The sequence below is a fragment of the Acomys russatus genome, chromosome 11 (assembly GCF_903995435.1).
Source record: "Acomys russatus chromosome 11, mAcoRus1.1, whole genome shotgun sequence".
NCBI lineage: Eukaryota > Metazoa > Chordata > Mammalia > Rodentia > Muridae > Acomys > Acomys russatus.
Genome location: NC_067147.1, coordinates 9658913 through 9684270, shown reverse-complemented (window position 1 = coordinate 9684270; position 25358 = coordinate 9658913). Strand labels below are relative to the sequence as shown.

General features: G+C 48.7%; 2 protein-coding genes across 2 annotated transcripts; one reads left to right on the top strand and one right to left on the bottom strand.

The window, feature by feature from the left end:
- Positions 1-350: 350 nt before the first annotated feature.
- Positions 351-6763, top strand: LOC127195131 (cryptic protein-like). Its single transcript, XM_051152556.1, has 6 exons — positions 351-523; positions 777-826; positions 922-1089; positions 1679-1793; positions 1888-1997; positions 6579-6763. The coding sequence occupies exons 1-6, from the start codon at positions 468-470 to the stop codon at positions 6689-6691; spliced, it is 612 nt and encodes a 203-aa protein (XP_051008513.1). The 5' UTR covers positions 351-467; the 3' UTR covers positions 6692-6763.
- A 6407-nt stretch (positions 6764-13170) lies between these two features.
- LOC127195285 (serine protease 40-like) lies at positions 13171-20781 on the bottom strand. The gene is made up of 5 exons (XM_051152663.1): positions 20469-20781; positions 19381-19543; positions 17508-17782; positions 16213-16382; positions 13171-13512 (listed from the first exon to the last, which is right to left on the bottom strand). The coding sequence occupies exons 1-5, from the start codon at positions 20779-20781 to the stop codon at positions 13171-13173; spliced, it is 1263 nt and encodes a 420-aa protein (XP_051008620.1).
- Positions 20782-25358: the final 4577 nt, after the last annotated feature.

Here is a 25358-nt window from a genome sequence, read left to right as displayed (position 1 = left end):
CCCTTCAAAATCTCCCAGTTCAAGGACAGTACAATGGAAAATTTCCTCTTCTATCTCTAGCCAGAGCTCTTTGGTTCATGCTGGGATCTCAGCCTTTGCAAGGTCTTGTTTGTTTTCTAGTGAGGTTAAAGGGGGCCTGTTGTCTTTGCCCCTAATGGTTTACATCAGGGATGGGCCACCCTGCTGTTGTCATCACTGTAGTAAATAGCACCGAGGAGGCAGGCAGCCTGTCTCCACCCCCTCTTCAGCCAGGACTCTCTAGGGGACAGCTGGATGGCACAGGAGCCCTGACTTGAGGGGACTTCAGTACCTGGACTCCTTCAGCCCTGGGGTCTCCTGGTCCAGCTCTTGCTCTCAAGCTTGCATATCCTGTGACTGATCTAGTGACTCCAAGGCCTGGGGTCCTCTCCTCTCCAGGCCTAGGACACTGAGTTTCAACTTCTGTGGCCATTCATCCCCAGGCACAGATGAGAGGGGACTCTGCAACCACCCTAGGTGTGGGTTTGAAAAAGCACCAAGCCGGGTAAGGACATAAGTCATCCAGATGTTTGAAAGCTAGCCTAGGGGGGTTAAAATTCTCAGGCATTTTGCTTTCGATTTTAATCCTTTCTAAGCTGTAATCTTTAAAATCTACAAGTGCTATAACAGTTACAGGTACGTGTAATTTTTATCAAGTTATAAATGGGTTGTATATTTTACATTTATGATTTACATCTGACTTGTGCTTAAACTGATCGTATACTTGAAACTTCAGCAATTTCCTCTAAATATTCTAGGCCTCTGCTCTTGATGGCTGTGGTGTTACAGATCATCCAAACGGGAAACAGTAAGTAACGTTTTTTTTTTTCAGTTCGAAGTCATAAAATGCCCGAATCTCCGTTCTCTGTCAATACTAGCCTCTTACTTTGTTGTCCTTCAAAGGCTCTCAGAGCGACCAAGACGGTGCCAGAGAAGTCCGCAATATCCTGCCTCCCAAGCTCCCGGGGAGGACACTGGACCGGACCGTGTGCAATTCCAGTAAAGAGAAGGACAGCCAGGAGGGATGGCGCTCATGGGATTCCCCTCCCCACGCCAGGACTTTTGGAGAGAGTAAGTCTTAGCTCTGTGCTACCCTGTGCAGTGGATCCTCAGTGCCGGGAGTGAAGAAACAAGCCGGGAAACTCGGGTGGAAAGGAGAGCATCTTTCCCCCTTTAGTTAATAAAAAAAAAAAAAAAAATGGCAATTTTAGTGATGTGTTTACTCTGAAGTCTCACCTTTTCGTTGGCAAACCCAGCAGCTTTGCTCTGTAACCAAGACAACAGGCTTCTCCCTAACATTTAGGCGACTCCAGCATGTCCAGGGGCTCCAGGTGTGGTTAGCGACAACACACCCATGGGTGGTCCTTCCTGGGAGGCCTGTGGTTAATTACTTTTCACAAATTCACTTGCTGACTTTAGCAGTGAAAGGGAGAGAAAAAGAGAGAGAAGAAACAAGTTGGAGGGCGCCAAAGGCTGTCTCAGGCCCCGCCCACATTCCTGCTAGCTTGTTTTTCAGCCTACAACTATAGAGAGGGGTTTACCTAGCAAACACACTCAGCGGGCACGGTCCCCTCCCAGGCTGTCGCGCCCTGTCCTCTGCGGGAGGGGACTTGCCAAGCTCCGGAGGCCTGCACGGCTCCTGACCCAGGTCATCCTGCAGGTGTGGTCCCTGGATCCCGCTGCTGCCACAACGGAGGCACCTGTGTTCTGGGCAGTTTCTGCGTGTGCCCTGCGCACTTCACCGGCCGCTACTGCGAACACGACCAGAGGCGCAGGTTGGTAGAGCGAGCATAAGTGGGCTGGGCAGGGATTGGCCTGGGAGAGAGGGGCGCGCTGACACAAAGCTGACTTGTCTTGGCCTCTTTGCAGAGACTGTGGCACCCTGGGGCATGGAGCTTGGACTCTGCACAGCTGCCGCCTATGCAGATGCGTCTTCTCAGTCCTGTACTGCCTCCCACCTCAAACGTTGGGCCACTGTGGTAAGAGCACCCTCCCCACTCCCCGACCCCCCACAATACACTTCTACCTCACACATGTATACACTTGTGTCTTTGTTGTCAGTGGTTTGTGCACTCGTCCAGGGAACATCTGCGTTTGCCAGGAGTCATAGAAATAAGCAAACGAGATCCCTGCATCCGCTCAACAAGGTTCCAATCACTTTTTTTCCTTTGAGTTGGCCATGAATTTATTCTTATTACTTACATTTTCCTTGAGGGAATTGCTAGTTCTATGGTGAGCTGCAAGGTGCATCCCAGAGTGTTGGACCCCTACGCCCAACTTGGGAAGGGGGTCGCCGTGAGAGACTACACAAGGCACCACGCACTGATGCAAAAGCAAAGGTTTATTGCTGATGCACCAGGGTCCTACAGCACTCGAGAAGCTAAGGACCCCCAGTGATTGTTACAGGCTAGTTTTTAAAGGCTAAAACCGCAAAGCAGGTGGGGTTGCTTACAAGCTAGACCATATGGGCATTGGCGTTGGGAGACCTCTTGTGGGGACTTGGGTGTGGGTCCCTAGGGCGGTTACTGGAAACCGTATGGGACCTTTGATAGTTGGGAGCTCGCATGTAGCTATTCTGGGAACTAGGGTGGAACTCCTGAGGCTAGCAGTAAGGAGAACTGGGAGAAGCCTCTGGGTAGGCAGGGCAAGCAAGCGTCTTACATTTTATAATTTTACAATTTCTCAAGAGCACTGGGGTTCCAGTTAATCTGGGAGCCACTGAGTTGGCTGAGTAGATCACTAATGACGTCCAAACACTGGGGACACAGGACAGCACTGAGCAGGGAGGGAGGTGTGGCCACATTTCAACCTGATGCCTTGTGCTGCAGCCTTCCTTTTCTTAATAGGAACTGGTTTGGATTCCCAGTGGGAGGCATAGCCAGCGAAGGTTCACCCTTCACCCCAGTGTCCCCCTCTGCCTCTGCTGCTGTCCGGTGGTTTGACTGTGCCCAGAAAACACTTCATGGAATAAACCCCTGAACCATGTTCCTGTCCTTAAATCCCTCCAGTGGATGTGGCACTGACACTTTCATCCCTTCCCACCCTTACTCCCCTCCCCACCCCCCCAATTCAGGACCGGGCAGTGTAGTATTGGGGGCGGGTCCTCAGATGCACTGTCTGGCCCCACCCTCTGGCCATGGCTCTGGGTTGGGGTGCTAGTGGAGGAGGACAGTAAGTGGTTGCTTAGTGAATCCCCTTCCCCCTTCTTTCGGAGCACCAGGAGTGTCTCCAGGCCTAGCCTTCAACACTCAATGCGACCCCTCTGCTCACTGAGCGCCCCCAAAGCCCTTTCTCTCTCAAGCAATCTCCATTTGTCGGGTTTATGTCTCTTAATTCACCAGCTGCTGTTCCTGAGTCCCAGAGGTTGGAGTACTCCAGTTTTGGGAACCGCGGTAAACTAGCAGGGTAGATCCCGCGGCTTCTCACCTGAGGTCAGCTCTTACCAGCAGTTCTTCCCTGGGAATGCCGGGAGGGGCTGCTTGTGGTCCCGGTCCGCAGAGCGGCCTCTAGGATAGCCAATCACCAGTTCACATCCTTGGAAACGTGCGGGGCTGCCACGTTAGTGATGTGGGCTTTTGAAAATACGCTTCCATTCATCAAAGCTGGCCTCCAGGGTAGCTGGCCCCGGTAGAGAGAGTACAGTAACACCCTGTGCTTTTGAGCCACTAATCCTGCTGTAGGGTTCATTTGCAATGATGGAGGACAGCAACAGGAAATACCACACTCCAGCTCTCTAGACGATGGTTGTGGACTAAGGAGGGCCACAGTCGTGGTTACGTGGTTACACTGACTGTATTTTTAATCAGTGTCTTCTGGCTGCTTACCTCATTGGATTTCACCACAGCTAATGACTTAGGCATCCATGGCCTCTCTAGCTGCAGAAAGACTCAGGGATGAAAACTCTCACTGGTGGCAAGCAGACGGACAACTGTGTCACTCGAGTGCCTTTCCCATAAGAATAATTCTCAACATGCAAAGAATGTTTCATTTGTGATAGTTTTATTTAGAACACTGGGCCAGGCTTTCAATTCAATCCCAAAGAAGCCTAAGAAAATGTTTGCGACCCCTTCATAGGATGGCATGATGGTTCTGAAGGCAACGTGAAAAACCACCTTTGAGATCACTGCAATCCTATGGAAAGATAGCTGCAGGTGGGAAGAAGCACAGGTAGACGTCTTCTCCCAGCAGCCCTCAGGCTAAGATCCCCCACCAGCCTCGTTGCTCTGACGGGGCTAGCTCAGGGTAGAGTCTGCCAAAGCTCTTCCCGGTAGAGCGCCCTCAAGAATGAAGAATAAATAATCATGAGAGCCTACAACTAATGAAGGGCTGGAGGTGGGACCCTTGATTGGCATGTGCCAGGGCCCCAGTTCCACCTTCAGAAATGCTATCATACAGCTTGGCAGTGGCATATGTATTTAGAATGTTCTAAACCCTGGGTTTAGTCTCTAGCAACAAACATGGGGGGGGGGGGGGCTGGGGCGACTGCTGGTGTGGGAATCTGAACATGAGATGGACCCAGGCCAACCTGATACAATCTCAGTTCTCTCTTTATACTTATTATTTTTTTTTTTATTTATGTGTACATGTGTGTCTGTGTGTGCATGCCATATATGTTCAGATGTCCAGGAAGGCAGAAGAGGGCTTGAGGAACTCAAGCTACAGGCAGTTCTCAGCCACCAGACATGAGTGCTGGGAACTGAACTCTGGTCCTTTGCTAGAGCAGCAAGCGCTCTTAGCCACTGAGCCAGCTTCTGGCCTTCAGCTTTCCCTTTAAACAGCACATCTGGCAACGATTAAAACAAAACCAAGCAACCAACAAATAAGCGAATAAACACTGTGGTAGACCCAGCCTCTGGACCTAAGGGTACCTGCTTCCAAGCAGCTCTGGCTTGTGGTGTATACCCAGTGCTGTGTTCGACTATCCCAGACATGCTCTGTGGGAGGTGTTGTTTTGGTGGGCCTGGCTCTTGTGATGTAAGGGTAGAATCAGGGGGCACCTGACTCAGGGGTTCCTGGCAGAGGCTGCAGATTCCAGATTTCAGAAACACGGAGTCTGCATCTCACATTGAGCTGTGATGTTTCCCTCATCACAGAAGCCTCTAAAGCCTCCAAGAGTGAAAAACAACCCTGACCCTGTTGTCTGCTCAGCCATAGATGTCCGTTGACAGGTAGCAAGTGGTCAGACGTGGCTCCCCTTCTTTCCTTTTCACGTATGCACAAAAGTAACGGGCATGACAAAGGTCTCTGACATGGCTGAAAATCTAGAAGACCTTTTGATAAATATATAATAAGTTCTCAGCTGTCAGTAATAAGTCATCCACCAGTAACAGGAATCCTTTTCTTTCCTAATGTGACAAAGAATAGTAGGGGTTCACAGAAGAAGAAACGGAGTAGATTTTAATAAATGTAAAATATTAATAAAAACTTCCTTTTCTTAAAAACTTCCTTTTCTTTTTTAGTTTTTATCTAAATGTACAAGGGGCATTCTACTTTTCTTCTTTCTAATGTCATCAAGGAATCACCTTGCAAGCACATCCCACAGTGGTCAAGGATCCCGTTTGGGATCCTAGACTCACAAAGTCTGCTGAAACTGTGTACTTGAACTTGTAGTTTGTGTGTAACGATCAGCCTCTTAAGGGGCCTGCATCTTCCCTTGTGGCCTCCATTCTCCCAGAGAAGGTGACCCCTATGATTGTCTGATTGACTCTGTCCGTACCTGGTGCCATGTGCATTTTACCTGTGGATGGCCAGGATCTACGTCAGGGATCTTCATCAGTACCAGTCTCCCTCCCCCTCTCTCCTCGTCAGCCTCCTCTCACTCCGTCTCCCCTTCCAAGGCATACAGGACACCACTGTGTATCTCTGGCTAGCCTGGAGCCCACTTCCTCTGCATCCCAAGAGCTGTGCCATCGTACCCAACATTAACACTTTGGGTTCCTTTGTGTGCCTGTTTGTTCCAGTGTTTTCATGAAGCAATCCCTGGGTTTCTGTGGCCAGGCAGTTTACCCTAATCTGTGAGCCTGAGGTTTAAGTGAGAGACATTGTCTCAAGGAGGAAAAAATCTGAAAGGTGCCTAACGAGTGACAACCAAGGTTGACCTTTTGTCTCCAGAGGCATGCAGATACCTTGTGTACACACACACACACACACACACACACACACACACACACACACACACACACACACTGGCGCATACCTTTTGTCCCAGCCTTCCAGAGGCAGAGGCAGAGGCAGAGGCAGGAAGCCCTCTGGGAGCCAGAAGCTAGCCTGGTCTAAATAGTGAGTTCCAGGGGTTGAATACTGTGACCCTATCTCCAAAAAATATACATACACATGTACATAGTAAAATATATATGTGTGTACTCACTCACTCACTCACTCACTCACTCACTCACTCACTCACTCACATGGGGAAGGAAGGCAGCTCCTACCTATAGAGGAGCTGGCCTCAGAGCCAGGCAAAGGAGGGCTCTGGTGAAAATGGGTGCAGACATTGCTTTGTTCCTTTAGCCAATCCTGCACCCATGCATGCACATTATGAACTCTCTGTTCTTTTCCAGACCTGAAAGGCTTCCTATCTTCGGGCGCTGGTGGAGCAAGTACAAGGAGTGCTCTGAGGCTCCTCCTCCTGCTGCTCTGCCTCCTCCTGCAGGGTGTGGCTGGGGACCATTGAGGCTCCTCCCGGGGCTGCAAGGAGTCACCCTTGATTGCACATGGCACAACAGCGTCCCTGCAGGAAAGCTGGGCAGTGTTGTAATGTTATTAATAAGAGAATGGCTGTGCAATAAACACGTTTGACAGTGAGACCCCCCTTGCTTCCTGAGCCTCTTTTCAAGGTCCCCAGTGGAGGCAAACCTGAATACAAGAGCCCAGCCTGTTCAACTCAGTATCCGTTGGTGGAGCTTTTGGAGTACGTACTGAAGAGGCTTGAACAAGACCCCCCGCCCCCTGCCGCAAACAAGTAGACCCTCCCAGGTAACAGCCACTCTGAGCAGCCTGGACCCTCACTTGCAGGCCTCACTGCCGAGGTTCCCTGCCACCCACTGTTCATCGTCAGTCTCTCCTCTGACCTCTGACCCATTGGAGATGGATGGTGAGTCCTGAACACTGTGCTGGATTTGGCGAAGGGCCAATAGCCTTAAACATGCTGTGTGGGCATTGAAAGGAACAGGTAGGACTGGGAGCAAGCAGCTTGGCACCTGCCTCCTCCTTAGCAGTTATCAGACCACTGGGGGCGGGGGTGGTTTCTACTGCATCTTCCTAAAATACATATAAATGATGAGTTTATGAATTGAGCATATATACAACGAATTTAAGGGGGGTTAACATATTATAAAGGGGGATATCTCAACTACACATTATGATGACAAATAAAACCCTAGGTACCAGAAACAGGTTACATTGAGTTGTTAGTCAACAGGCTCCTATAAACATCCCCACACATTACAGGCTATTGTCAGTACTATTGATTACCATCAACAACCTGACTGTAAGGCCCTGCTGCTGAAGATACCATATCTTTGTGTCATAGGACACCTAGCTGGCGTTCAACTGGAGGCTTCACCCCTCCTGGCCTAATGTTCACAGTGCTGGATGGTGTTATACGTGCCACCGGAAGAGAAAAGTAATCACCAGCCTCACCCGGCTGTGAACCCTGTAAACAATTAGAACCCACCTGACAAGATATAAAGCCCTCTGGTGCAACTGCGGCAAAAATGTCACAGAAGTAAGCAACCCATTTTTTTTTTTTCTTCTTAAGCTGAGTTTCAGAACCAGTCCGTGAGATGGAGCCCATATGTAACACTGTCGATAAGGTCAAGACCCTGAGACTCGATAGGTCGTAAGCCCTAAGGGAAATTCTACAGCTATACCAAAACAACTCCCAATGCCCTATTGCGCTGCCCAACTTTCACCAGAACAGCTTCTCGTAGTCGGTGGTAATTAACACAGAGACCCACAGTTAGACAATCTACAGAGGATGAGAGAGACCTTGGAATGCTCAGCCTTGGCTGGGGTACCTACATCACACCCCTCCCTTCAAGACTCGGGGATCTGTGCGGAAGAGATGGCAGAGCGATTATAAGAGCCAGAGGTGGGGATGACTTCAAGGAAGCAGCATTTTTTTTTTCTTCAGACACAACAAGGAGATAAATATATGAACCCACTGAGACTGACAGCATGCATAAGACCTGCGCAAGCTCAGGCCAGACAAAATCCCAGCATGGAAGAAAAGGTGTGTGGGTATGAGGCCCTGACCCTGGCCAAGGAGCTATTAGCAATTTATAGCTGCTAGGGGATGGTAAGTCAGTTTTCTTCAATGGTACTGGGTATGTCAACCACACTCCACAGGGTGGGCCTCACGCCCAGGAATAGTTGGCCAACACAAGCTAGAACACGGCTTTTGTTAGACACAGAGAGGGACGGGAGAAGAGGGAGAGGGGAGATGGACGGAGACCATCAAGTTGGCTGGGTAGGGAGGTGACAGAAGATCTAGGAAGAGTTAGGGAAGGACAGGGAATATGATAAAATATATTGTGTGACATTCTTTTTTTTTTTTTAAATTTTATTTATTTTATTTATATTTTTATATTTTTATTTTTTTTTAATTTTTATTTATTAATTTATTCTTGTTACATCTCAATGTTTATCCCATCCCTTGTATCCTCCCATTCCTCCCCCCCCCCCATTTTCCCATTTTGTGTGACATTCTTAAAGGGTAAACAAAAACACTATAAAATCATCCTTGATTTTTTAAAAGAGCAACGTTCTGATTTTTTTTTGATGGAGAAAATTTTAAGAGAGCAAGACTTCGAATTGAAGTGGTTATTATTGCTTATTTTTATTCACATCCTACAGTGAAAAAGGACAAGTGGAACAGAAAGAAATAAAAAAATGTACAGTTTGGAAATAAGAAAACTTATTCTTACAGCCAAGATATATGCTGAAAGAGACACTGTAATTGTTAAGATCATTATTAAAGAGGCCTACTGAACATTACAACAAGGAGAAAGTTGCCCATACGGAGTAACACACTGACAGAAATGCCCCTTACATGCTGACGTATTTGAGCCCTTAGTCCCCAGGGGGTGGCCCTATTTGTGGTGCCTATGGGGAAGTACAGCATTTGGAGGAAGTATTTCACCGAGGGGAGGCTTTGACAACTTAAAACTGTGCCACACTTCCTGTTCACTTTCTGTATGTTAGAGGTCAATGAAATGACCTCCCAGCTTCCTGCTTTGACTATTTGCTTCTACCCCCTCCCCTGGCAATATGGGCTCTCCTACAGGAAATGCAAGCCAAAGTAAATTCTTTCTTCTAGAAGTTTCTTCTGGTCATGGTGCTGTAACACATAAAAAGAAAAGGATAGTATAGAACAGTATAATATAGAAGTTGGTGCAGGCGTGGGGTCTTGCTGTGACATACATACCTGACCGTATTGACTTGAGGAAGGATTCTCTGCCTCTATCATCCTCCAGGCCCTAACTCTTCTCTCCCTTCCCCACAATAAACCTTATACCAGACCTGTTGCATGGTGTAATTCCTACCGAAGTCCAGCTTCAACATCAACTGGGGAAAACTGAGGTGGGGCGTGAATCCTCTGGCTGGCTGGCTGGTGACCCTATAGACTTTCTCTGAGGGCAACCTTCCAAGCCGGAACTGATGGTTACTGCCAATAGCTTCCACTGACGGTGGCAAGGGGGGCTAGGGCTGATGGCTCCTAGCAGGGGCTTCCACTGATGGTGGCAAGCGTCTAAAAAAGAAAGGGAAAGGAGAGAAAACAACCATGCATGTGTGTGCGCGTGCGCACGTGTGCATGCACGCACGCGCACACACACGCGCGCGCGCACACACACAGTACAAAAATCACAATGTGTTTACATTCCGTCTCTCTATAAATAAATGATTACAACGGATATACATAAGAAAATCATGCTCCCCAATACCGTCACATGATCAAGTGTTTTACATATTATGAGTGAGGGACAAACATGAATAACAAATTATTTCTAAGAACCCACGTACATTTGTACATAAGCAACTTGTTACATATTAACAGACTGTAAGCAAGCAAGGGAATTTCTCAGCCAGCTTGTCTTTACTGGCAGGCTGCAATTTACAGTTACAAAGAAGGAATCAATTATCTTAAGAAGTAATCTTATAAAGATCTTAAAAGAATCACAGATCTAAACTCCTGTATAAAAAGAATCAGCCATTTCTACTTTAAGTCCTAAAGGTGCTCATCCACTCATTAGTGTGTTTTATTAAATCATATCAGGAAGCTGAGGACAGAAAAATAGAATAAGGAAATCAATCGTCATCTCAGTCACCAGCCCTGCTTGAAGGAGTCACGTCAGCCAATGGTGCTATGGGCCATTGTTCTTGCTTTGCCCACCTCAAAAAGTCCCTAGCTTTACTGATAAGGGTGTACTTTCTCTTAACTTCAATTGTCCCCTAAGATTTTCTGCATCAGGGCCAACAGCAAAAACATCTTTACCTTACTTTGTGAAGCAATCTTTTTCCCCGAGACTTTCTATGTCAGAGCCACTAGCAAAAACATCTTTTCCTAACCTTGTTAAACAATCTGTTTATCCAAATCCTTTCTAAGGGTAACGATCATCGTTAGCAATCTACATCTGCAGGTTGTTTTCAGAGATGGTGGTTGAATCATTAATCTGCTCCAGCAGCAATGCCTGAAAGAGATCAAGCATTGTTATTGCGTATGCCAATGATACTGCCCAGTGAGGGGCCGGGAGCCCCCTTTAATAGTACTCACACAATTCACATATTAAGAGGATTATAAGGACCGCAAAGGTAACAAGCAGAGCTGTGCTCCATAACAGCATGAAGTCCTCAGGGCACGAAGTACTTGGTGTTATGCCTCGCAGAGGCACGCCCATTGTGGGCTTGCTAACCATTGGGCTGCATTCCGTGAGTTCTAGAGCGGTTTTGCTGTTCCTCATGCACCGACGCCGGCAAATTCCTTAGGGGGTGCACACTTTGACATGGGCCTGCCATAGTGCCCCACTCACTGCCACATCATCACTATATATCATGACACCCCGGGCCTTTGAGAACCCCATATGGAAGTGGCTATTTCCCTTTCTGACCTACCTTCTTCTCCTTTTCCTGCTTTTACCAATGATGCCCTGCTTTATCAATTTCTTCTCTACGTTAAAAAACCAAAACCTCTAATGAAACAATCAGTTACAGCTACAGGGTTACCAACCTCTAGCCCCAGGGCTGGAGACTTACGACTACCAATTATGCCCTGCTGCTGGGGATCAACAGTGTCGACACACCCAGATAGCAAGAAGCAGTCTAAAGAGCATGGTGCCCTCACTCCCACCTCACCAGTCACCCCTTCCTATGCCCTTGCCTTTTATAACAAACAAGGAGGAGGAATGTTGGTAAACTGAGAACCACCCATGTTCCAGAACCAGGTGTACCCTCATCCCCCACCCCACCTTCAGTGACTTAGTTCCTGCCTCCCCACCATCACTAGCAGCCAATGTGACACGTTTCCACTGTTCCCATGGTCACGTATTGTCTCTATGTGCATCCTCCATACCCCTTATAAAGCCTGGCACCCTCAGGGCCCGCTGTCTTTCTTTTCCATGCTGGCTCAAAGGCAGCCATTTGCATACCCCTCCCTTGAGTAAATCTCTCTCATGAGGTCTGTTGCATGGTACACTTTCGCAGCATTCCTGCAAAAACACAACATCAAAAGTTGAAGCTTTTGAAACCAAGAGCCAAAATAAGCCTCTTTTTACTTGGATTTTTTTTTTTTTCATTTTTGTCACAGTGATGGAAACTTAGAACCAGAACCCATTTTAGGAAAAGGAAGAAAAGGAGGAAAGAAAGGAAGCCACCCCCACCCGCCCAAGATGCACACTGGGAATCTTGAATTAGTGGCAGAGGGCTTTGAACTGGGCATAGTATGCTGATTGTGTACATAAGAGCTGTATTGTTCCCACCTGCTGGGATGTTCAAACAGGGCTGGAAAGGATTGCTCAAAGCACCCAGGTTTCTCTCAGGGCACTCTGGGTCTGCGAAGAGCCCAGTGGCTCCCTTATCTGCAGTTCATGTTGAAGGGTGAAACTGCTGTGGAGCCCTAGGGAGCTCCCACACAGACTGAAGAGGGTGTGGTGACCCAGATAGGTTTGCAGGGCAGCTCGGTGCTAAGCCAAGTCCTTCCCAGGTCTGCCAAGCCTCAGCCAGTGCAGGTTAAAGCAAGCCCACAAGGACTGTGTGCTTATCAGGCACTGGTGGGTTTGGAGTAGGGAGGTGTAATATTAGCGTGATTGTTGACCCTTGCAGCAGAGCTTTGAGGGTTGCTGTTGAGATGTCAGCCCTCAGGGCTCCTCACAGTTCATGGTCAAACTCCCTAGAAGGCTGCTGTGACCTTGACCTTGCAGGATGCTCTGCATGGCTAAGCTGGGGTTTGCTCTGGGAGCTGCTACAGCCACCTGGTGAAGACTTGGCCCAATACAATGGCCCATTCTCCTGAAAGAACGCACAGCCCTAAGGGGCAGGAGTGGGCCATAGTCTCTGGAAGCCAGCTGGGAGACAGTTGGCTCCTGCCTTGGTAGGCCAGCTCCATGGCCGTCTCACCCACTATCCCTGCCCAGGAAGGACATGGTTTTCTGAGATTGGCGACCTGGAAGCCTGATGGGACACAGAGGGTGGGGTATGCTGATGGGACAAAAGAAAAGGGATCCAAAAGTTTCTTTAGTTGTTTTATTGTCAGGCCTGCAGCATGTGTGGCCTCAGATGGACAGGTGAGCCCACAGATGGAAGCTTGCAATGTGGTGTTCAGTGAAAAGGCTGGCCGACCATCGTAGCTGGCATGGCTCTGCGGGCCTGTCACGGAATCCTGCAGGGAGGAGGGCATGGCTTTCTGGGACTGAGCAGCTGGAAATCCTGCAGACTGTGAGGAGTGGTGCTGATGGGACAGAAAAAGTCACAAATTCCTTTATATTTTAGTTGTATTTTTTATTTTTTTAAAATTTATTTATCCCAGCCTGGGGCAAATGTGGCCTCAGATGGACAGGTAGGCCCACAGGTGGAGGTGTGGAAGACACTGCTCTGTGAGGTGGCTCGCAGGACATGCTGACTGTCCAAGTTCCCGTGTCTCCATCAAAGAGTCCTGAACTAAATCAAGGGGAGCAGAAGGACCTGAGAAGACAGCAGGACTGCGAGGAGCATTGGCTTTATAACCATTCCTTGATTTTTGTTATTGCCCCAGGGAGTCCAACCACCAGGGGGTCTTGGTTTATAAGGGGGTCCTTGCTGGTTAGGGGGTCTGTAGGAGTCCTCTGGCTTTGGATCGGGTGTTGCTTTCTTGTTGTCACTAATCCATTGGTCAAAGTATGAGACCCTGGCGAAGACACTGGGGGTGGCAATTGGTTTTTCACAGGAGGCGCTCCAGCTGGTCAGCCCTACCAGGAACCAGGAGCCATCCAGTAAGCAGACGAGGGGGCCCCCAGAATCTCCCTGAGAAGAGAGAGGACACGGGTAGTGGGTCTAATAAAGGGAGGGACTCACATTGACCGGGCTGGACAGACTACAGCGGGTACCAGGACCGGGAGGGAGAGACTACAGCGGATACCATGTGTCTCTGTTGTCTGAGTAGCTCATCAGGGCCATCTGAGCAATTCAGAGAATCCCAGCACAAGCTGCCAGTATCCTCAGGGAAGGGACCTGAGCCCCTTCCCACAAAACTGCCAAGGGAACCTTGGGCACCGTTTGGTGGACAGTGTAGGCACTGGATATCTGCCCTCTGCGCTGCTGTCTGTGTGGAAGAAGTCTCCCAGGTCCCAAAGGGCTGGTGATTGGCTAATTTGATTGGCTGACTGCCCCCCCCTCCCCCTGGCATGACCTGTAATCTTTGGCTGAATCCCTTGCCCCAGAACAGCATCCCTGATGTTGCACCTCTGTGTTTTGTTTAACAACGTTACTGCTGCTTCCCAAGTTCCTTGGCTGAGTTCCTTTTAGAAGATGCCAAGCTGCAGTAAGTGCTGAGCAGGAAAAAAAGAAAAAAAAAAAAAAAAAAAGCCATCTTCTGTGCACCCAGCCAGGTAGATCACAGGAAGCTCTGAGGTTCCAGGAGAGAGGTACGTACTCCAAACACTGGTCCTTGAGATGGGATGGTCCCTGGCATCATGGGTAGAAGCACTCCTATCTCACAGACCAAAAGGCAGCAAGCAACAACAACACAAAACAAAAAGAAAAAAACCCTGAAAAACAAAACCACAGTCGCCACCAACCTTGGGCTGAAATGTCAAAACAACTGTCTTTGTTCACAGAGCACTCAGGAGACACAGGAGATGGTGGGCACACACCTGATGACCCTACATGGAGAGTGGGGTGCACAGATGACAGAACAGCCCTCAAGGGGATTCACAAAGGAAGCCACAAGAGGACTTCTCTGAGCCAAGACTGGATGGAAGTCTTGAGGTTAGACTGCGGCAAGCTATGGACAGAGACACAGGTGCGCAGTGGGCAATCAAGCCCCTCCCACCCCCATGAAGGTTCTGGAGCTCCTGAGGGTTGCAGGCTTGGCCTGAGAAGGGTACAGTAAAAAGGGTGGCAGTCAGTGGGTGGGACCCCTCAGCACACAGGGTTGGCCCTTTCCTTCTCTTGTAAATGCAAAGCATGTGAGCTGTGTTCAATTTCCAGAAATCACACTGTGGAGAGAAACAAGGACTACAGGCTGCCCTCTGACCTTCACATGTGCTGGGAAGGAGATGCCCAGCATGGTCTGGCTTTCCCAAGGAGCAGGGGAAGTGCAGGTAAGAAGTAAAGTCATACGTTTCTGAAGCCAGAGGGCAGCCAAGGGAAGAGAAAGAAAGCAAGCAGAGCTTCCCAGGTCCTCTCCAGAGTCAGTTCCCCCACCATTAAATGTAAACAATATAGATTGCACCCAAACTAGTGATGGGCTCACGCCCCATACGAGTTCCTATGAATCAAAAACACCTGATGCCATTGGTGGCAAACCAACCTCACAAGCTTGTGACTATGCTTACAGGATAATAAATAAAAAACATTCCCACCTACATTAGTCATCAGAAAAACACAAATAAAAAAATTGCATACAGATGGGCCTTTAATCCCAGCACTGGGGGTGGGTGGGGGGAGGCAGAGGCAGGTGGTTCTCTGTGAGTTCCAGGCCAGCCTGGTCTACAGAGAGAGTCCAGGACTACAAGGGCTACACAGAGAAACCCTGTCTCATAAAGCAATACAACACAACACAACACAAAACAAAAGAAAGAAACACAAAAGACAAGATGAGAAAAGTCACACCCATTGGCTAAAATGAGATGGGCAGATAATCCAAAGAATGGCTGCAACGTTGAGCAGCCTAAACCCTTGCTGCTGGTGGGAGTGTAGATCTATATAGCCATATTGGAGCGTTGCCTGGAGTATGTGTAAGGCACGAACACATGCTTCTGTCATCATGGCATGGTGGCGGTTTTACTGCTAGTGTGATGACCTCTCCAGCATTTTCAGGGCAGTGCCATCACGAGACCTCTCACAGAAACTACCACATGCCACCAGGATGAAAATGAAAAAGGAAATGTATAGTGTTTCCATACAGAGGCATGGCTGGATAGCATCCTGTTGTCGAAAGAGCAAGCAGGCAAAAGTCTCAATTCTGTCTGATGCATGTTTAGGTCTCAGCATGGAGCCATAGTGCTTCTAAAGCCAAGACAGGATCATTTTGGGAATGAGGGGGAAGGAATGGGGTTTGAGGGGGAGCTGCCTACATCAGTGTATCAGTCTTTTTTTTTTTTAAATTAATTGTTATTCACTCATTGTGTGTGCATACGTGCTTATGTGGGTGTGTATGTACTGCACATGCTTGCATACTTAAGACACGGATGTGGACCTCAGAGAGCCAATTGCAAGAGTTGCTTCCCCCCCACTTCTACCATGTAGGTCTCATGGTAGATCAAATTCAAGCCTGTGGGCTCAGAGGCAAGCACATTTACCCACTCAGCCATCTCATGGACCCACTGAGCTAATTTCTAAAAATCCCTCAGGCAGTCCAAGGGATGCCCGTTTTCCTAGTGTGCTGTTCCTCAGCCCCGCCTTTGTAAAGGAACAAACAAATGGAGGAGATGAAGTCCAAAGAAGACACAGAAGGAAGGGGCTGGGACAACGTGGCTGAGCGCCTGGGCAGGTCTCACTTACGGCGCAGATGGATTTGGACATCTGGTAGTCAGCAGCGCACACCATGTCATCATATATGTAGTAGCTTCTAGTGGAGGCAGATTGTGGCGGTGGGAAGAATAATTTACACTGTTCATTGTCCATGACGATGAGCTCTATTTCATACAGGTCATCGGGTAAAGGCAGGCGCACTGCGGGAAGGGGGTCAGATGTGAGATGCAGCAGACGGAAGACCCAGCAACTGTGGTCAGGAGAGGGCAGAACAGAAGATGGCCAATGGTCCAGGTTCTTAGGGTTCTCTGTTGCCTGAAAGCTGCCCCAGCCCACATCTTCCCTCTGTGTTTCCACTCTCATCCCCTGACCTGACCAGGACACCCTACGTACCCAGGCACAGCCCCTTAGAGACTGAAAGTCCATCTCTTCTAATGCTGCGGATCCAATCTTCTGCTGACTAGCCTGAGACTGACACTGAGGCTGGGAGCAGGGAGGAGGACCCTAGCCCTGACCTCAGAGGACCTCCTCCCATCAAGCCCCTCAGGGTTCCTTTGCCAGACCCTACATTTCATGTCAAGCTTACATCGACTCTACTAAACTTGCCGTTATAGTGTCTTAAATCAAAAGCATTCCTCCTGTGTAAAATCCTTGCCCAGGTAGCCTGTGCTTTCAATCTAAACACAGTTGTCCGTTGCCGTCAGCAGGCATTTCCTGTGGCCCAGGACCCCAAACTGCACAGACACTGAGTTCTCTCTGTGTGGAGTACGCAGAGAACCTGTGCATATCATCCTGCACACGTGAAATCCTCTCTAGAGGGCACGGCAGCTGACGTGAGGCAAGCGAGAGTCGCCGCTCTGTGTTGTTTAGAGAATGGGGACTTGGCGACCCACTCCCCAGTACTAAGGCTTTTGGTCCCGGGTGTGTGGGTCCGTGGATTCTGATCCACGTGTACACAAGAGCCAATTGTAAAAGCTGCTAGAACAGCTTCCTTGCCTTAAGGGATGGACAGTGGGGTTCAGAGAGGTGAGTGCTCCCCAGTTTAAACACCCCAACCTGCCCCTTGCCAGGGAGAGCAAGTCCCTCTCATCTTAAAGATACCCAGTGTCTTTCCTGGCCAGGGTAGCACCCCCACTGTTTGGTGCCCAGGGTCGACAACACTCAGAACCCTGAATCTTGGGTATCTTTGGGTCAAAGAGCCCACACTTCTGATCTGAAAGGGGGAGGTTTGCTTCTGAAGCAGAAACTGGGGTTCACCAGCCCTGGGAAGGCCTCCCGTCTCTTCCCCCTGGCCTCCTCGTCACCTGTTGGTCACCTGTACTCACCATCTTCTCTGAGGTGCCCCCAGCCACTTGTCCAGCAGGCCTGATTCTTGGGGAAATTTCTGTTTTTCTTGGGGACACAGGCTGGGAGGATGTGGGGGCTGTATTCCACTGGTGAGCCCAGCTGCATCAGGGCAATGTCGCTTCCCTGGCGGTGGAATCTGTCATAGTCTTTGTGAACGATGAGCTTGCTCACTGACATCTCCCGGCTGTACTGGGTGGGACTGCTCAGCTTGGTGTAGCCCAGCAGGATTTGGTAGTCACTTGGGTTTAGAGACCTAGTGCACACGGAGGACTTGTAAGTGTGCGGTCAGTGCTATCTGTCTGCCCACCCACCCTGTCTTTTCTTCATTTCCTCCTTTCCTAATATGTGGGGTATTTTTTTTTTTTTTTTCCCTCTTGAAGGGCAGGATGACTACACAGAGCCTGAGGATACAGAAGGCTCTTTCCTGATACCCCAGAACCCTAGGGACTGTCAATCTTATGATTGGGTAGGACCATCAGAAGTACCTCAGACTGCACCCCTTCATCTTGGAGGAGGAAAGACTCACTGGTCTGTTTTTACAACACTATGTCCTTCTCAAAGACCCCCACTTCCTGCCTAGCATGACCCAAATCCCAAACCTCACCCACTGCCTTCTCCCAAGATTGTGTTCCTATCCCTGTGCATCGATATGTACTTGTGGAGAAAATGGAAGAACAAATAAAAAAAACTTATTGTTTCTGGAACACAAATTATATTCTAGTCTGCAAGTCCACTAGCGTGGCTCTCTCACATGCCCAATCCCCTTCTTTCAGGCCCCTGCAGCTGTGACCCTTGGCATCTCCTTGACATAACCTTCATGATCTGCCACCACAGGAAATGGCTTTGCCTCCCTTTCCTAATAGGTGGGTCTCACAGATCCTCCACATCAGGCCTGGCACACACGGATGCTGAATATGTAAGTGGAACCCCATACCCTCCCTGCTCCCTTTGGGAACACAGTGAGGCCAAGGTATATGTGCTTGACTCTACTGGGACACACACACACACACACACACACACACACACACACACACACACACACACACACACACGGTACCAGGATGCCTCTCTGGAGAGGACTATGCTCCAATTTAATGAAGGCCTGAATCCAAATGAACTTCCAATAAACATGTCCTGAAGGGGCCCTGCAGAGAGCCCCGCACCAGACAATGCAGGATGCATGGTAACTGTGTCCAGTCTTGGGAACGGGAACCCAGGTTTGTCACTTTCAATAAGCAGGGGAGCCTGTGCTGTGTCTGGCTAGGTTAGGACACAGTAACTGTCGTTCCAGGAGAAACCAGGCCTGTTGCCACCTGTGGGAACTATCTAGAGGCAAACAAGCAGCCGGAACTGACGTATACTCAATGGAACAGAGTTTTGATCCCTAACATTCGTGAAAGAGAACAGAGAAGACCGGGGGTGACCCCTTCGGAACTAGAACCCGTTTTCCCAGCACTAATTGGTGAGATCACAGCCAAGGCAAGCCTTTCAGCTAGTGGTTTAAAAGTAACGAGTGCATCACTGTGACAACCACACTAGTTAGTTGCGGATCCAGGAAGGGCAGAGGGCATCCCCAGGGTGAGAGACAAAATATGAGACCTTTGGCTGTAATACAAGACCCGGGTTGGCAGGAGATGGTGTCAGGTGATGATCAGGGCTGGCATCCAGGGGAAGGACACCACTTGAGGGCAGGGGAGCAGCAGCACAAGAGCACTCCAGCTCGCAGCAAGCTCTCCCAGAACACTGCCAGGAAGGAAATGGCTGCTGTGCCTCCTTCACTCCTCTCTTTCCATCCTAGTGACTCTCCTGCACCCCTTCCCAGCAGAAGGGCCCCAGGGAGGGAGCATGCACCTTTGGAAGCAGTGGGCAGCTCCAGCTACCCAGTTTTTGTCGATGAGAACTGCTCCACAGATGTGCCTTCCATACAAGCGCAGACTGGCCTGCCACGGCCACCGCTCAGAAGCTGCTTTCTGACCGCCAAAGATCTTCCCCTGGAATCTGGTCCTGCCACATTCTGTGGAGACAAGCCCAGCCGCGAGGCACCTGCATTCAGGATGCATGTGCTTGGTGCCCCAAATGTCAGCATCAGCAGGACCCGGCGTTGGGGGTGGGGGTGGGGGAAGACACAGTGGCCTCTCCTCTCTGTTCTCAGGTGGGCGGGCATACCCAAGCTTCAGAGTACAGTGGCAAGGCTCCTGTGACAAAGAGCACCCCTGAATGACAGGGGGAGGGCTGGAATAGGCAAAGGCTTCCTCTCAGCAAGGCTCACAGAACAGAGGGGAGAGCAAAACTCTCCCCTGACCTCATAAACTTACGGAGCACAGCTCTAAAGAGGCAAGCCCTAAGGCTGACAGAGGCCATTATTTTTCAAGGTCATGGTCATTTTGAATGGGTATGCCCCCCTATCCCAACCTAATGAAACTTGACCCTGAACTGAGAGTCATAGTCTCCAGTCTCAAGCCAGCTTGCTTTTTTTTTTTTTTTTTTGGTTTTTCGAGACAGGATTTCTCTGTGTTAGCCTTGGCTGTCCTGTACTTACTTTGTAAGCCACGCTGGCCTTGAACTCACAGCGATGCACCTGCCTCTGACTCCCGAGTGCTGGGATTAAAGGCATGCGCCACCACGCCTGGCTCTTTTTTTTTTTTTTTAATATTTATTTATTATTTATACATATTCTGCTCGCATGGGTGCCTACCAGATCTCATTGTAGATGGTTGTGAGCCACCATGTGGGAATTGAACTGAGGCAGGACCTTTGGAAGAACAGACTGTGCTCTTAACCTCTGAGCCATCTCTCCAGCCCCCAGCCTGCCTTTCTAATGTAAAAGCCCCGTAGACCCTCCCAACTGCCTGTATTTCGAGGCGAGGGGAAGGGAGGGTACACACCCACTGAAAACCTGCCTCCTGCTTTAGAAGTCACTCTTGCTCATGTTTCCTTACCCTCTGACAGGGATAGAGCGGTCTGGGCAGTTGTGATATTTGCAGCGCTGGAGATGCTGGCGGCCTGGGCATGTTGGGGCAGGAAGCTCAGCCAGAGCAGAGAAGCCAGCAGGCAGGCCCTGGACCCATCCGGGCTCGATTGGTGGGCCCAGGCGCTCCACATCGCATTTGGCCAGCCTGTGTCTGGGTCCCAGACCGGACCGAAAGCACGTGCAGACAACCGCTGACTCTGGCGAACTGACTCGCGGGAGCATCTCTCTCCCACTCCGACCTCGCGGGAGCTGAGCAAGTGTGCGGGAAAACGTAGGTCCATGGGAGGCAGTCAATACTGGAGCCCGGTTGCCCTAAGGTCCCCTCTTAGGCTTTCACAGAATTCTTCTCTAGGGTGCGTCGGGCGGGAGGGGCCCCCCCACTCCCCCCCAGAGTTGCTCCGTTTGGTTCTGTTACAGCATGTACTCAAAACACAAAGTCTTATCACCCAGAGCGTCATGTCACCGTCTCATCAGCCCCAAACCCACCGGCTCAGAAGAGGCCATTAGATCTCCTGAAGCTGGAGTTACAGGCAGTTTTGATCTGCCCAGTGTGGGTCTCTGGCAACCAAGCCTGAGACTCCTGGAAGAGCAGCAACCACTTTTAAACTACCGAACCATCCTAAAGCGCTATAATTAAAAAGAAAAAAATTTTACTGAGTCTTCGAAATTTTGGTAGTCTACACACGATCTCGGTCATATTCACCCTTCACACACACCCTCAGTTCCCTTCAGGAACCCCCATTGTATTTCTGTCCCAATTTTATATCCTCCTTACTTGTTTGTTTATTTACCATACATAAGTGAATGTGAGGGTATCTCCTGGTACACGGGAAAGCTGCCAGATTTTATGTATGTATGTACGTATATATATGTATGTATGTATGTATGTATGTATGTATGTATGTATGTATCTGCATGTATACCTGCAGGCCAAAAGAGGGCATCAGATTCCAATATAGATTGTTGTGAGCCACCATGTCGTTGCTGGGATTTGAACTCAGGACCTTTGGAGGAACAGTCAGTGCCCTTAGCCTCTGAGCCATCTCTGCAGCCCATACTTCAAATTTCTTAATAAAAAGTATTTGCTCTTATCTATAACTTTTTTGTAGCTCCTTTTTATTGCTTTTTCAAAATTATCTGTATTATCTGTAGGCCCGGCTTGCAATCAATCAAGACACGGACACTTGTTATATTTTTAAAATAGCCTTAGTTAACCCAGGGCAGGGCAGATACCAACCCTCTACACCACCTCGCATAGTGGGGCCTCAGGCATGGGATCCCTGTCTCAGTCCCAGGCCATCTGCTTCTAATAACTTTTATCAGGTTACCTCCCATCCATCATCCCAAACACTTGCTAATGCTCCTCATCTGGGCCAAATCTCCATCCACGCCAGCCATGGGCTTCTCCTCCATCTAACCCATGGCGGTCTTCCTCTCTTCCCTTCAGGTCTCTCTCCTTTCTCCTCGTGGGGGTTTTTCTTCTTCCCAGAATTCCTCTCCCTCCTAGCCCTACCTATGTCTTTTGCCCTGCCCTGGTGGGGTGGCTTTTTATTAAGCAAAGGGTGGGTCACAGAGACAGCAAGCGGTAATTAGCATCAAAATACATCAGACCATCCCCCAGCACCTTTTCACACTTGATGTTCCCTTTTTTGGTGGCAGTAGGGATAGATGCACTGCTCCATGCCACTGCCACAGTCTGAGGAGTTCTCTTAATTTTGGGGAAACTTAATCTTTAGAAATTGGGTTCTTGACTTTGCTGGGAAAAAAAAAAAAAAGAATTTTGGTGTAAGCCAGTATAAAGCCAAGTTGGAGTTTATGATTTTTAGTTCATAATTTTAATTTTAATTATTTAATTTTAACCAAGAGGGCTAAGATAAAGAAAGAAAACAAGCAAGAAAGTGAGATGTAAGTGTGGGTCTCTCAGAAAAGAGACACGCTTTGTTGTCCTTACGCTAGTCATGTATACCATGTTGGTGATATTTGAAGCTAGAATATCTGGAGTGGCTTAGGGACCAACAGGGAATCCTAGCGTGGTCCCACCCAAAGGAGCTCAGTGATTGGAGGGTCTAGAGGTGTGTGAGTAGGAGATGGGGAGGGAAATATCCTGAAGGGATATGTGGGCTGCCAGAATTCATCTGTCTTTATCAGTAAATGTTAATTTTTTTTTCAAGAGGGGAAGTCAACATCCGAACATTCTTTAGCAGGCACAGAAAATCTGCAGATCCTAAAGGTGCCCAGGCCTCACAGGTCTGCCACGTCTCCGGACCAGTCCAGCAAAGCATGGCATCACGCCTCTTACACTCCCAGAGAGTTTGGCATGTGGCTTTGGAAGAGCATCTCTCCTCCCTGAATCTGGACCAATAGATGGATGTAACTTCTGCTTCCAGGTCTCCTGCAGCCCACCAGCCTTTTAGGTGTCAGTCCATGCTCCCAAAAGTACTGAGTTTGGTCTTGTGCTGAAGTTAGGCTTCGTGCCTCCTGCCTGCCTGCCAGAGCCAATGTGACCCATGGGAAGGATCAGGTCTTTCTTAAAAACAAACAAACAAACAAACAAGCAAAACAAAAACCCAAAAAACTATATGTGTGTATGGGGACATGTGCATGAGTGTGCTAGTGACCACAGAGACCAGAAGAAAATGTGGGGTCCCTTGGAGCTGGAGTTCCAGGCAACCACAAACATGGGTGCTGGGAACTGAACTCAGGTTCCATGAGAAAACAGAAGCACTCTTAACCTCAGAGACATCCCTCCAGGCCCACTGTCATCTTTCTCAGACTCTGCTCAAAAACAGCCTCTCATTAGTATTTTCTTCTGATCTTTTTTTTTTTTTTTTTTTTGAGACAGGATTTCTCTGTGTAGCCTTGGCCGTCCTGGACTCCCTTTGTAGACCGGGCTGGCCTCGAACTCGCAGCGATCCGCCTGCCTCTGCCTCCCGAATGCTGGGATTAAAGGCGTGCGCCACCACGCCCGGCTCTTCTGATGTTTTTTTTTTTTTTAAAGATGTATTTGTTATTTTATGAATGAGTGTGTTGCACTATGTGTGTTCCTGGTGCCATGAAGGTCCAAAGAAGAGGGTATCTCGGACCCCCTAGCACTGGAGTTACAGACTATTTTTAAAATTTATTTAATTAATTTATTCAGATTACATCTCAATTGTTATCCCATCCCTTGTATCCTCCTGTTCCTCCCTCCCTCCTGCTTTCACCCTATTCCCCTCCCCTATGTCTGTGGCCGAGGGGGACCTCCTCCCCCACTATATTATCATAGCTTATCAAGTCTCATCTTGGTAGCCTGCTTATCCTTTCTCTGAGTGCCACCAGGCCTCCTCACCAAAGGGAATTGGTCAAATATGGGGCACCAGAGTTCATGTCAGAGTCAGTCCCCACCCTCCACACAACTATGGATAATGTCTTGTCCATTGGCTAGATCTGAGTAGGGGTCCAATGTTTACTGCAAGTATTGTCCTTGGTTGGTGCAGTAGTTTGAGCAGAACCCCTGGGCCCAGATCCGCTCATCATGATGTTCTTCTTGTATGTTTCTAGAACCCTCTGGACCCTTCTATTTCCCCATTCTCTCATACTTCTCTCACCTAGAGTCTCAATAGGATGTCCTCACATCTATCCCAGTTGGAGTTACAGACTATTGTGAGCTATCATGTGGGTGCTAGGAATTGAACCCGGGTCTTTTGAGATTAGCCAGGGGCCTCTACTATTGAGCCATGCCTCCAGGCCATACTTGCCATTGTTTGTTTAAATCTGCTGGCCTTGAGAATCAGCCATGTCAAGCTTTTGTCTGACACTGACCTCTCTAAGTCAGGCACTTGGATGTACTGCCTGCATAGCAGGATTGAGTCAATCCTGCCTTCACTGAACAGGTGCTGACAGTAAAGCTAGGAGTGAGTCATACGAAGAGGAATGAAGATAAAGTGTGGGTTAATGTTATAAAAGGGACGAGTGAAGGGAGCCGGGGTCTCGAGGGTCAAGGGACACTTTAGAAGGATTACTTGAATGAAGATATAACTGTACAGATGTGTTAAAGAGAGAGCAATGTCCCAAGGTAACGAGGGGCATCCACCACGTAGGGAATGGAAAGGGATAGGGAGGGACAAGAGCAGGGATGCTGGGTCTTGTGCACAGAAAATATTTCACAGAGCACTCAGCTTTCTATCGCTGTGACAAAACACTGAACAAAGCAGTTTTATTTTGACTCATAGCTTCAGGAATTTCAGTCCATGGTCACTTGGCCTGTTGCTTTGGGCTGCTGGGGCAGGGTGTATTTGTGTGGGTGTGGGGCAGGCTATAAATAAGGGAAGCTTGTGGAGACAGAGAGAGGAAATGGGGTTCCTTGTGCTAGAGTCTGGGTGAAGCCCCGCGGCCAATAGAAAATCAATACTATTAACATTGTCTATAATTGTTGATGGCATGGAAAGTATTTTTAAAATATAGGAACATTTTCAAATGAAAATGTTAAAATGGGAATAAGCTAGGCTTGCAGACTGCACATATATAATCTAGGCTAGGGCCTTTTTCCTTTCCTGAATGTTTTCTGGGAATCTTGCAAATAGAACTATGAGTTTTTATTTACAGTGGAGATATTACAACTTCCTCCATCCTTGATCTAGGCTTGACCTTATCAACTGTAGTCCTGTCTCAGCACCACAGGAGCCATCTTTTTTTTTTCTTTTCTTTTTAAAGATTTATTTATTTATTATCTATGTATACAGTGCTCTGCCTGCATGTACACCTGCACACCACAAGAGGGCACCAGATCTCATTACAGATGGCTGTGAGCCACCATGTAGTTGTTGAGAATTGAACTCAGGACCTCTGGAAGAGCAGCCAGTGCTCTTAACCTCTGAGC